Source organism: Gymnogyps californianus, chromosome 17 (genome assembly GCF_018139145.2).
Source record: "Gymnogyps californianus isolate 813 chromosome 17, ASM1813914v2, whole genome shotgun sequence".
Lineage (NCBI taxonomy): Eukaryota > Metazoa > Chordata > Aves > Accipitriformes > Cathartidae > Gymnogyps > Gymnogyps californianus.
The window spans coordinates 4,703,547-4,717,025 of record NC_059487.1 but is presented as its reverse complement, the minus strand read 5'-3'; the positions used below and the strand labels follow the sequence as shown (position 1 = coordinate 4,717,025).

Genomic DNA, 13,479 nt, shown 5'->3' with positions numbered 1-13,479 from the left:
CCCTGTGACCAAGGCTCCCAACAGAATCAGAGAAGCCCAGCCCTCCCTCGTAATCAGAAACGTCTTTGCAGAATACAGCTGGAATTACTGAAACATTTCTAGCGTCTTACAGCCCTGTCATCCCTCGTGCAGAAATGCTGCTCCAACCCTCGCCCCCTCTTAGCATCTCCGTCCTGTTTTTCCATTTGCTGGAACAGGAAACTATTCACTGTTTGCACTTGCCCACAAGCCAGAAAAGATCTGAACCACCAGATCTAGAATGAGTCACACGGGTAGCTGATTCTGGTAAACTGCCTTTTTTTTTTTTGGTTTAAAGACGCATGCTACCTGACTTATCACTTTTTCCCGATGCCTGTCTGTAATGTGCTTATTGTAACACATATATAAAATTAACTCAGCTTAAAAATAAATTACATCGCATTACCTTGATGTACCTTTAGAGAACATTGCTGTATGCATGGCTCAATTATATATCCTATTATGCAGGCATTTTTATCATAAAGCACTGAGAAGAAATGGCAGTTACCTCTCCCTTATTTCCCTTTTTTCATTTTAGTCTTTTAATTACTTGTCTCTTTCTTCAGATTAACCACGAAGAATAGTGACTGTTTTCCCATCAGTTTATCACAATTATTTTTAATCTACAAGATGAGAAATATATTTCAATTAATATTGGCTGAATTTTTATTCCAATTTAGCTTCATCTTATTCTATAACTGACAATACTACAGTAGAAACACTGAGAGCACTTTCTGATGGACTTCAGGAGTATAGCTTCTTTTTTCCCCCCATAGTAATTTGACATTAATGGATTGTAAATTTACTTTTTTAAAAAATATCTGTCTCCTTGCCAGTGGTGGCATGACTTCTATTTCGAGCAGCATTTTGATTCAAGAGCCTAATATTTTAACCTCATCCTCTAAAAGCCAGGTTTAAAATCCTTAAACTGTTTCATAAACTCCTGACAATCATCTTCAAATGACTCCAGCCTCCCCCACAACAGCACAGAGACCATTTATGCAGCAAAGAGCCAACAACAAGGCACAGTTACCCATCTCCTTAATCAAAGTTATTGAAAGCATCATGCTACGTACAAATCTAGCAGAGAGCTGTAGGTCAAAATTTTACAAAGTAAAGAGATTTTCAGGTCTTTTAAGTTTTGGGTCTCTGTCTTCAAACACCTTCAAAGGGTCCACATTTCTGATGCAAGCAGTGCTTTCTCTCTAAAGGTAACCTTAATCTGGATACTAAAACCATTTATTCTTAGCCTGCATCTCTAGCATAAAGTCTGCCTGTTCTGTGTCTGCACCTCCGGCAATACCTCAATAGTTTGTAAAACTGCTACAAAGACAAGTCTCAATTTCTGTTTTTGTTTACAGAGACCTATTGCACTCATTCTTATAAAAGTACAGTTGCTTGCAGCATGTTACAAGGCTTGTACATCCCTGGGTTCTGAACTCAGCAGGAGTCACAATCATTTCAAGAGAAAATTTTGCAGCTGTACAACCAGGTAAAAGAACATCTGGAGAAGAGAGTTCTCCAGAACCACCTGAAACTCTCAGAACTGGCAAACGAAGTAGCCATCCACTGACAGCCCATCACAATTCAGACCAGCACAGTACAACCACTCAGTACGCTGGGAAATCACCCACTACTCATGCTGAAGCGACGCATTCTCAAGCTTCCTTGATTCAATGGTTTTATTTTTCTTAAGAATACTTCCAGAGGACAGAGAGACACGCACATTTGACAAGTCTTCATATTCAGTTCTTTCTCCGATCCGTTAAGAGAAAAAAACCTGCAAATTGAATCTTTTTAGTAAGTGCCAACACTGCTCTCGGCTCTGGCTAGGAGACAGTCCCTGCCCCAAGGAGCTTCCACTCTAAGAGAGAGAGAAATACAAAGGTGAGGTTCACAGGGAAGACAACAAGGAAGGTGACACGGTTTGTCATGCTGCTGGTGCCATACATGGAGACTGGTACATCTGGTTGTGCTGGCAGTCAGTATGTAGACACTGAATAGACCACACATTGCACATGACAGAACACATTCTCTCTGCAGGTGTTTGGAAGGAAGAAGGTAAAGAAGCTCTCAAGAAAGTTTTCAAGGCAGTCCTGTGACGAGGAAGGCATTTGTTCTATGTAGAAATTTTTGCTTATTTACATACCTTTTTTTTTTTTTTGAAGAAAATAAAATTATAGTTAACATGCCAAAAACACATTCATCAAATCAGTTGCCTTATAAAAATAAAATTTTCAAACAATGTGTTTCTAAAATAAATATCAATAGGACTGGAAAAAATAAATACATGTATCCAAGCTACCTTGTTAAAACACAAAAAGGTACAGTTCCTTACTGAAAAGTAGCCATGGAGTCCCAATTAAAGCAGCAACTGTTCAGAGCATCCTTCTCTTACAGTAACACATGAAGAAGAGTCCCAAGCAGCAAAGAACAGATTCTTAATAAAAGAAATATATAGGACTGTGTTCCTTATAGGAAAGTACAGAACATTTTCTTCTTTGCTGAATGACAGAGGCTAAAAAACAGTGTTCCATGACATACCCCTGCTGAAATTTTCTGGTATTTCCAAGCAGAGGCTAACATCTTTTCTTTTGTTGGGGGGGGGGGGAAGTAAAGCCCCATCTGTGAATTTGATTGTTTGTGAACATATGTGTATAGTCCCCCGACTGAGCAAAAAATTAATCCTTCTTAAAAATACTGAGCTACTCTTCCTCCCGATCCCCAAACAGCAACTCTCTTGTAGGAAAACAAGACATTTTAATACAATGCTGCCTACAGAAGGACTGTTACAGCACAGGGACCAGGGGCAGCTCGACCTCAGGCAGGAGACTTACTGCTTGGGGGCACAAGCTGCACCAGTTTGGGATGGTCCAACATGAAATCAATGTTTCCATGGCAGCCCCTTGCATTTCAAGGGCTAGTTCACTGCCCTGAGCTCCTGCTGTCAGGAGTCAGTCTCAGTTTGGCTGGTAGTAGTCACAGTGCTCTAGTTAATAGGAGGCAGGGTATCCTATTCCCCACTCTCATAAGGCAGCCGTACCGCTCCAGGAAATCAGTTTCCTTCTTGAAGGTTTCAGTTTTTTGTGGTCCTGTACGTCCTCTTACTTTTTAAATTGTTTTTCTACCTATTTAAAAGGAGCAACATGCCCAGATTAACAACAGTGGTCAAGTAGGCAAAGAATAAAATGTCCACAATGCAAGCTCTACATAGGTTTACAATGTACTGGTCATGCATAAACCCCTACAGATCCTGGCAGGCATTTAAACATTTAAGTTGATGTAAGATCAAATTGCTAATGAACTGACTGCTGAATGGACTGTAGCCAGCTTGAAATCACTGGTAGGTTCTGCATCTGATGTCACAAGACTTAAGTCATGTCAAATCAGTGGTCATCTACTTTAACCCTTTTTGCTTTCAAGGAAAGATGCTGCAAGAAAAGAAAAGAAAAACTGCTTAGCATATACACCACAATTAGAAAAAAGTTCAACTAAAATGCTTTCAGTCTTTAATCCCAAATTAAATAAATTCTTATACAAATATCAAAGACCACCCTTCCCAAGCTCTGCTTGTTATTGATATAGCTAAAATAAACCTATGAAATCAAAAAACCACATGTATCCCAAAGTGATATTCTGGCTTGGTATAAAATACCATCTTCTAGTACTTCTTGTACTAACTACAAGCATAGGAACAATTTCCCACTGGAAGCAAGTTGCCAGCGTGTAAAAATGCACAAAAAGATACATGTGCTTCCAACAATACATCTCCACAAACACTAGGAGTAGGTACATGAAGTACAAGATTTTAACTAACGTATTAACACTGCAGCTGTAGTTGCATTGAACCTTTGAACCTCTATGCTCTTAAAGGCCTACAAAAATGTGGAATGAAAACATGAAGGAAGTCCTGCAAAATTTGGAATGAGACATAATTGACTGAGACCATGATCAAGCTGTAGAAGAACATCTTTTAACACAGAATCCTATTTAGCTGTAACTTGTTTTTAACTTGATACAGGAATAAAAATTCTCCTATTTCAGGAATCTCTTATTAGCACAAAGATGTATCCTTCAGTAGAAAAAGGGTCTGAATGTCTATAAATTTGTGTGTTTTGCAATGGCTTGCTTATTCAAAATTTACATGTATAATTCAAAGCTTTACACAGCAGGAATATTTCAAGACACCCAAGCCATTTGGCTGATAAGGATAACTGACCAAACCAGAAAAGATAATTTTCCTCAAAACAAGCACTATTCTTCAGAGCTTCCATGCATCTTAGGATGAAAGCAATGCTTAGGTCATACTGCAAACTGAGTTCATCTCTATCAAATCAAAAGGATGGCAATGGTTTTTAAATCACGTTCTGATGTAATTTCACAGAACATCTACAACAGTAGTAGTGCTACCTTGAAAAACACATTCTCTCAGTCAAGTAGGTAGTACAATTCAAGACAAGTCTTCTTCACTTACAAAAAGCAATTCAAGTTTTGCCTGAACAAGCCATCGAGTCACACTCCCCAACACCACCTACCTAAAGGAAAACCTCACCCCAAAATTGAGCCCACGGAGAGGTCGTATCATAATGGGATGTTGTGTTGTGTATGGGATGTTACAACATGTAAATATGTGAGTCAAAAGGACTAATTATTCCAGGATCAGATTTGATACAACGGGCACATTGGCTCATCTCCTTTTTACACCATGCTTGCAGAATGTCTAACAGCAGCTAAAGACTCAGGGGTCTACCCTGCAGGGGTCATTACTGGCTTTGTCAAATGCGTTATAGAAAAAAGGCAGAAAATATTCAGCTACCTAGTAAGTGCATTTATAGATGGTAAGTGTCTGGACAACTGAGATGAATTATCCAAGCTCAACATTTAAAAAACCCAACGCTCTCAAGTCATTTACAGGGACAGATGCCAATGCTGCTGTACACTGTAACCACAGAGGTATGTCCTAAGGTGCTCCATGCACCACAGTGTTTTTCTTTTTTCCAAAAACCCCAGGAAGTGAAAGAAAACAAACATCAGATTCTCAGAAAAGTCAAATAGTGTAGCAGATGTATAAATCAGAAACAGCCATTTTTGCAACATGGCTGCTCATATGCACAAACAGATCTCTTGTTTTGCATAGGTCTGATATGCAAGTGCATTTTTTCCACTCAGTATTTTGGAAATACTTCACTAATTTAGAATATAAAGCTCTGTAGTTATTAATCTCCCACGGGAAATTCACATGCAAGATCAATTTGGCAATCTTGCCTGTACAGTATTTACATGCAATGTGGTATCAACAGCTCCAGCATAACTAACATTTAGATAATATTTAATACCGATCCAGTTCTCAGAAAGACCAGTGAATAAGTCTAGATTGGCAAATTCACAGGGGGCAGAGTTGATAAAGGATGGTGACAACTATTAAAAGATACTGGTACAGAAAAGGTATATCACACACAACAGGATTTGCAGTAAAGGTTTGCACAAACAGTAGCTGTTCTTTGCCATTTCAAGTTTGAACAGATCAGAGATGATTTTTTTGCAGTAAACGTAATTAATGCTCAAAAAAAGGCTCAGGATTTGCACAAACATTTGCAAGGCATGCAAAAACTCCTCTAAAATTATTGTGCAAAGTATGACCATTGCCTAGCTATAAGTGCTGCTCAGAGAAGTGCTACCAAGTGCCTATATTCAAGTGTAAAATGGCTGAAGGCTTCATTTACCAGAGTGATACACTTATTTTGTAACTTTGAGATCATGTCTGTTGGCTGGATAACAGGGAAAAAGCTTTCATGCATCAATTTATTATCCTCCTCCTTTATATTAAAACCACTACAATGAACAAAACCAAATTCATTTTTGTACCATTAAATAGACAACAACAAAACAAACATTTAAAAAGTTCAGATACAAGAGCTGCTAATACAGCAATGGTACCGTTTGGGCTTTATGCTGATTCCGTACCGTTCCTTGCTGGTAAAAATGAGGTGCCAGTTCCAAGAGCCATGCAGATTCAACGGCAGTCACATCTCTCATGTAATATTTAGCAGTCTGTATGACTTCATTGTAGACTACCCTAGGAGAAAGAAAGAAAGAAAGAAAGAAAGGGGAGGAAAAAAAAAAAAAAAGATGTTTGCTATAAAGCAATGAGGGAGAGGGATGATTAACAGCATATTTAGACAGTTTCACATACATGCTGCCAAAGGTAGTACTTACAGAGTGACAAGAGAGTCTTTAAGTTATAATACAGCCTCTTACCTCTTTCCCTCTGGTTGTTCAGAGTACTCTACATTAAGACAACCTTTAGACTGCCATTAAAAACATCTTCACATACTACCAGGACATATGGACGCCAGGTATAAAAGAAAGAGTATTTCTTATAATGGGGCCAAGAGGGACTCATAACAGATGCTTTGGAAGAGAGAATATTAGTTACCCTGTGATATCATGAGGAAGGATGTCAAAAGCACCAAAACCCTGGACCCATAACAAGTAGGGCACAAATCACAGCATGACTATCCCTGGTGCCTGTCTGCAGACAAGCAAGAAAAGGATTAGAGGAAGAAATCAGCTTTAACTACTGCCAGAACATCTCCTGGTAAGAGACTTACAAACAACCAGCCACGTGGACTCAATCCCTGCTGCCAGCATAAACAGGTTGCCAGCATGGGCAACCTATTTCTGAAGTCACCCTTCAGTAGGGAAAGTCATTTTTACCAAGGAAGCGCAAACCCACGCGCTGAAGGGTTAGTCACCAAAACGGTAAGTCATTATCTGCCTTCTATACACAGCAGACCTGCAAACCCACAAGGTTTGCGGTCTCTCATTAATTGGTATTTTGCTCTCAAAAGCAAAGAGGAAAGAGCCCAAAATTCTCTTCTCTGCCAAATGCAGCCCAAGACACACCAACTAATACAACTAAAGAGAAATCTGAAGAAAACAAACAAGAATGAGAACACATTTTATATACACCTGTAACAGACTGAGAATTGAAGCCCTCAATATAGAATGGGTGCCCAGGCAGCAGTAGCACTGAAACTAGGGTTGCTGAGTAAGTTAAACGCCTGTCTTATAGGATGCTATGAGCCAGCAGCGTCTTTAGGCTGGTGATGGCAATACTACGTGGCCTTGGAAGACAGCTCTGTGCCTGTTCTGCAACACAGGGGTCCAAAAAGAGATTTAAGCCCAGAATCAGTACTCCCAAAAACTCCAGCAATACTGCTGCCACCAACAGCAAACAGGCTGTGAAGGAAAGAGCAGTCTTAAGGTTTTGCCAGTTAAGACTTCCAGCTAGCTGTCTACAGTTCTGCTTTTCTATATGCCTGGAAGTGCCCAAGGCTGGGATGGAAGTTCCATGCCGAGGGCTCACCATCTAAAAGCTAAGCCCTGAAGGAGGCATGTGCTGGAGCAAAGAATTCTTCCAGTACTCTCCTACCACAAGACTTACTTTCCAGACTAATTTCTTCTCAATTTTTTTCTTATTACTGTCTGTCACTCTCCCATAACCCAACGTCTTTCAGGATGTTACCTACCGTCTACTGTAAGCTAGAAAATTTCAGAAGTATATCTGCAAAGTATTCTTTTTACTATTTCAAACAAATTGTGCTTTATTTTTAATAGCAGTGACAGGAGGTTAAAAAAACTGGCAAAACAACAGCGAATCAGGCTGGTTTCAGTGGCAAAAATTACTTTAGCTACACTCTGCTAAACTCAGCCCTGAAGAATTGGTACAGTTAAGAACAAGTGAGCTGGTCTCATTTTTATTTTGTGAGCCAATGTAATTGATGGCTAAGTTCCAACCAGTTACACTTCTGCAAACCCTACGCAACAGGTGTAGGAGCCCAAATTCAAAGATAACAGATGACACTGGCCAAGTTTATCCTTCAAAGTCTCAGCAACAGGCAAAAGGAGGACAAGAGCCCAAATACTTCAGGTTGATCATGCTGACCTGGTAGTTAGGAACACATTTCTAATTGTTATCTGAGCATCTTTGACACACAAATGGAATTGTAATATCCCAACTAATATGAAAGTACAACCACTTCTTTCCTCAATCTGCTAGACAGCCATAACTTCTCTCAAACTTTTTGCATCATGCATTTGACACGTATGCCCTCTCCTAGCAAGCCATTTGCAATTACTGCAGCACCTATTTGACAGGACATTTACTTAATAGCCTTAATAAAAGTAAATTAATCCTAGTTCTATCTAGGTACAGAGACCACTTGGAGAGCAATTTGCAGTGCAAAATATGGTGCCTATTAAAAAAGGGTCACTTGACTGTGCTTTCCAACTTCTGCAGGTTTTTTTTGACAGTTAAACGTCACTATTTCCCTGACTTATTTGGATACTGCCTACAAAAAGATGCAAAGGAAACACCAATTGAATTCTCTCTGTGGGAACCACGACCTTCTACATCTATTCCTCCACTGATGGAGAAAAGTCATTCATGAAAATGTTTGGATGCTGAGAACGTCTTGTAAAGATCACAAAGCAAGTGAAAGCAGCTTTAACTTACCAGCGTGGAGGTTTCTCTGCATACAACACTGAAGTGGGGTGGATATGAAGTTCATGGTCATCACGGATAGTCCTTGAAAGCAAGATACTATTTCAGACCGTGCGTCTATGTATTGCTTAACATTTGGTTCCTTTCATCCCCAGTAAGAATGTTTAATAAAAGGCAACGATAAAAGAGCTGGAGCAAATTAAAAACATTTGCATTTAATGAACAGGCTTTCAGATGAAACCAGGCTTAAATCTTGGCCAACGGAAGAAATGATAATTTAATGTCCTAAAAGAGTTCTATCTACATTAAAAAGTAGTGTTTCAGGCTTTTATTCAGTGCACTAGGAGTGCTACAACAGAGACACTGTACTTGCTTGTATTATCACAAGCTTATTACTATTAGTAACAGCTTCCCACTATCAATAACTCTATTTTTATTTGCCAAAGAGAAGAGTTTATTTGCCAAACATTGAAGCAGTTTGAAGATACAAAACTTCAAATATTCAGTAAATCAAATGGTACATGTTTCTTATTGCAGGTGTCTAGAGAGCATCTGTTTGTTGATTATAGGTATCCAGTCAAAGGAGCTTTTAAACTAAGCAACAGTTGTAATGAAGCTATGTATATTTACCTGTAAGCTCCGGTAGAGTGGAATTTAGCTGCATTAGCAAAGAATCCAGAAACTATGCATCTCAAAACGGGATCTGGATCACCTAAAGAAAAGAGTTTTTATGTAAAATGAGTCAATGGAATGGCAAAAATCCCTAAAATACCACTTAATCATCTCAAACAACTTTTCACACTGCATCAGGCTTTGATAGCAAAGGCTGGAAGGCAGACAAACCCTGCAATCTCTTTTGACTTCAATTTCACAGCAAATCAAAATTACTACATAAAAAACCTACTGTTGCCACTGGTGTCTCCATGAAGATAGTTTCACAGTCCTTAAAGCAACCTTGTGTGACAGGTAAGCACTGAAGTCTGATTTTTCAGAGCAGTTAGAGACAAGTGCTGAGAAGTAGTCATGGCATCCATGCATGCACAGCACAGCTGGAAATCAGATCCCAATGACTGTACATCATTTTGAACATACTAGAAAAATAGCTTTTTGAAAAGTCAGAAGAGGGAACGAGGTGACCTATTTATGACTCTTTTGGTAAGTCTATCCATTAAATATATAATCTGTGGTGATAATCTCTTGCTGGAAAACTCAACTAACGAAGACTGGACTAAACATTAATTGTAAATTAACGGAGGGAGAAAGGGAGAAAATACTGAAAGGTTACAAGAAAAGCAGGAAGCAGACTGACAATTTGGAGACTACATTCCATATGTATTGGACAACAGGTTAAAAAAAAAAAATTTCACCTTCACTGGACTTCTTTGGCACTTTAAAGCGGACGAGAAGTTTTTTCAGCTGCTCTCTTACAACAGAAGCTCTAACAAGCCCTTTGTAGTTCAGAAAGTGTTCCTGACACCACTGAGAGCTCTTGCTGTGCTGTACAGTGAGAACAGAAAAAATTACAATGAAATACCATCAGCAAAACAAAACCCAATCTCTTGGATCACATAGCCTTGTTCTGTTTTTCTTCTGTCTCCTACAACCCATTTATTGTGGTTTTCCCTGAAAATTACCTATTTACATAGCAACTAACAAGGGTACATAACACCAGTAACTACAAAACATGTTTCAGACAACATCTAAATAGCAGCAGAACAAATGCCATGGGGTATTTTCATATAGATGTGCTTCATTTCTTCATATGTGGTGAAAGAGAATAGCATCAGTCATTCCATTCTCACACACAAAAGCATCATATCATAAGCTAGTCTGTTTTCAATCTCAAAATGTAAACAACCTTTTCTGTACACTGTTTTCACTGGTCTTCTCTATGTAAAGAACTATTTCTCCAGAAGCCAGCACTTACTCCAAGACCCTCGGCATTTGGCTGTTTCTAAGAGAATTAGGCAGATATAAAATTTAAACAGCAAAATTTCAGTTGGTGCCTGACTGATTGCTTTGGGGTTGGGGAGAGGGAAATCGTCTTTTGAACACTTGAGTGGTTATACTGCTTCAACTCAACACTGTTGCAAATATATTATTACAGAAGTGCTTTATACCAGCAAAATATACTTCTCCCAAATAGGTATAGCACTTCAAAACCATTAATAAAACCTCAGCTTACAGAGAAGTATTAAGATTGGTGTTAAACCTTAGGATAAATACATAAGATCACTGAAAAAGAGGATATGATGATCAATGAGGCAATTTTTTAAAAAAAGACTGCTAGATTTAGATGCAGTTTATAATCAGTAAAAGTCTGATACATCTATAGAAAAGATGAGAGAATATGAATTTCATTTGGAATTTGGATACCTGTTTTTCCTAGGCCCTTTCAAAAATCCCAGTCTCCTTGAAAATACAGTTGTCTACCCATAAGACTTCCAAGCTGTACCCAAACCAAATTCTTTCTATTTCCTGTTCAGAAGAATTACAGAAGGTCTGTGGCAAAATATGACCAGAATATCTTTTAAAGCAGAATTATCACTTAATAGACTTGGTAAGTCCTCTGCTTTGAGGATGCTATATCCAGAACTTCCAGAATCAAAACTGAGGACCTCAAGTGTTTCCCATTCCTGCAAATCCACACACACTTGAACTGACTTACTTTGACAAAGGCTTCATAAACATTAAGCATAGTGAGATGATCACCTTCTTCCACAGCAAACTTTCTGTGTTGCCTGGCCTAGAGAAGAAGAAATATATTTTTATAGGCAGACTGATTTTTGCAAAAATCATGTCCAATACACTCAGTTCCCATCATCTCCGTATTTCCTGGTGACTATTAAAATTCTTACCATATAGGGTAGTTCCTCTAGGCAACAGCATTATTTAACTAGCCCACCTATATTCAGGAGCACTTCTAAAACTGAAATTAGAAAAATGAACTGAAAATGAACCCCCAAAATCCAAGAGAAGGATGCATTAAAATTAGGCTCCTGCTACCTATTAAGCATTTGCTACATCCTAACACTTTCTTTTTTGTTCCTCTTGAAAGGCAGTGGGGTTTGGGGAGCTTTGAGTTTTTTGGCAAACCCTTACGCTGACCAATACTGGTTTATAACCTGTCATGTTTCTGGTCCTCAGAAGGAGGCTTCTAACACTGGTAAAGGGGTCCAAGGTTCCCACTGTTACTCAGTTTCTTCTTTTACCTATAACCAATAGGTACAGTTCAAGACCTTGCTTCATTTTCATACAAAACTTGCAGTCTGTAATGGGTATCAATAAAATACTTGGCAGAAATCCAGAAATGTGGAACTAACAAAAAGAAAATGAGACACAACTGAACTTACAGCCTGAGCTTTTTGATTTGGAGGGATCACAAAAATGTTTTGAATCTGCATCATGGCAGCAATTGTCAAAATCTCCTGGGAGCAGCCAAAATTTCCTGAGGAGTAAGTGGAGAAATTCAGTAAAGGAAATCTTCTTCCATTCAACTTACCCCCATAAAAAGGAAAAGAAGCAGAATATATCTTTATAGTATATAAAAACAAAATAGCTAAACTCCTGGGTTTTTTTTAGTGTAACAGTGAATGGTTTTAATGGAAAACTTAAGAGACAACTGTGTTAGACTTATTAGTGTGTTAAATGTGTTAGACTTATTATTTATTAGAGAGGTCCATGAGTTTAACCAATTCTTTTCACTAAACACCATACCAAGATGAAGCATACAGTTTGTTTCAAGGTTAGAAAATGTCTAATACTACACTACAATTACAAAAGGCAGCGTCCTCTGCTCAACATAAGACGACGAAGAAAATATGATTTTTTTTCCTCCTACCTGATTCCAGAAGCATCTTTGCAAACATAGGATTCAAAGGAAACTCTGCTATTCTCATTCCAAGAGGCTCTGTTAAACGGCAGTGCATATCCAAACCTGCAGCATATTAATAAATGTAGCTGTGATACAGGCAAAATAGCACAGAAAGTCTTCTTTAAGAATTTAATGTGTACTAAAGAGCAGAATTACGAGCTAAAATATAGCAAATGCACCTAAGAGTTGCTGAATGTATATAACAAAGCTTAAAGGCACTCCTTAATATCCATTTACTCTCCCATGGGTCACCGTTTTTTTTTTTTTCCCCAAACACACTTGAACACACAAGTTTCTTCATTTTGACCAAGTTCCATTGCTATTGCCAATGATGTAGAAAACCTGCAGTCAAAGTCAGTGCAATGGCTAGAATGCCTATTAGCTGTTAGACTTATGCATCTCCTTTTTAAGTATTTAGCCACATCTTTGTTCATGGGGACAGGAAGCAGAAGGAGTCCTGATGAGAATAAAAAAAGGCATAATTATGGAACAGGCATAACTGTAGAAACAGGAAGCACTGCTGGGGGTCGGCTGGGATAGGGTGTCATTTTTCTGAGTCATCTGCTTAGGTCATGGAGAAAAATAATTTAACTTTAATATAATCTAAACTAGAGATGTACAGCTGATGAAGATTCTCTACAGTTTAGTCTGCCTCATGCATCAATAACTAAACTGTCAGCCATGTTCCAAGTGTAACCTTTTTACTGGAGATGGTGCAGGAGGTAGGCATGACAGCTTGCTTTTCAATTCCCAGTTATCACTGAGCAACCCTGCATGTTTACCATTTTAGTTGTATGGCTTCCTACAGCAAACACCTGCAGTAAGGTTTACCCATGCAAACCACTGGCTCATATTCTAATCCAGAGCACTATACTGAATTTTCAGGGAACGATTTAAATGGAAAAGCATTTCCTTTCCAAGAGGACATAGGAAATAGAATTTAAAAAAAAAAAAAAAAAAAAGAGTACAGACACAGAAAACAATAAGAAGAAAAGAGCTTGGTAAAAAAGGCAGCAAAGAGTGAGAATTGAAAGAGAAAAGAAAACTGCAAGTAAGCCAAGTTGTATGAGGTACGACAAGG

General features: G+C 38.5%; 1 protein-coding gene across 3 annotated transcripts in view; it reads right to left on the bottom strand.

The window, feature by feature from the left end:
* Positions 1-1,682: 1,682 nt before the first annotated feature.
* The window catches only part of DHX35 (DEAH-box helicase 35), a 32,907-nt gene continuing 21,110 nt past the window's right edge, over positions 1,683-13,479 (bottom strand). For 2 of the 3 annotated variants that reach the window (XM_050907557.1, XM_050907558.1), the window contains 8 exons: positions 12,366-12,461; positions 11,878-11,972; positions 11,193-11,270; positions 9,892-10,021; positions 9,155-9,236; positions 8,537-8,608; positions 5,983-6,094; positions 1,683-3,449 (listed from right to left, as the gene is read on the bottom strand). In XM_050907557.1, coding sequence (XP_050763514.1) covers positions 3,405-3,449; positions 5,983-6,094; positions 8,537-8,608; positions 9,155-9,236; positions 9,892-10,021; positions 11,193-11,270; positions 11,878-11,972; positions 12,366-12,461 — 710 coding nt within the window. In that variant the 3' untranslated portion in view covers positions 1,683-3,404. Of the gene's footprint in view, positions 3,450-5,955; positions 6,095-8,536; positions 8,609-9,154; positions 9,237-9,891; positions 10,022-11,192; positions 11,271-11,877; positions 11,973-12,365; positions 12,462-13,479 lie in introns of all 3 variants that reach the window. The other variant, XM_050907556.1, reaches the window with a different exon arrangement.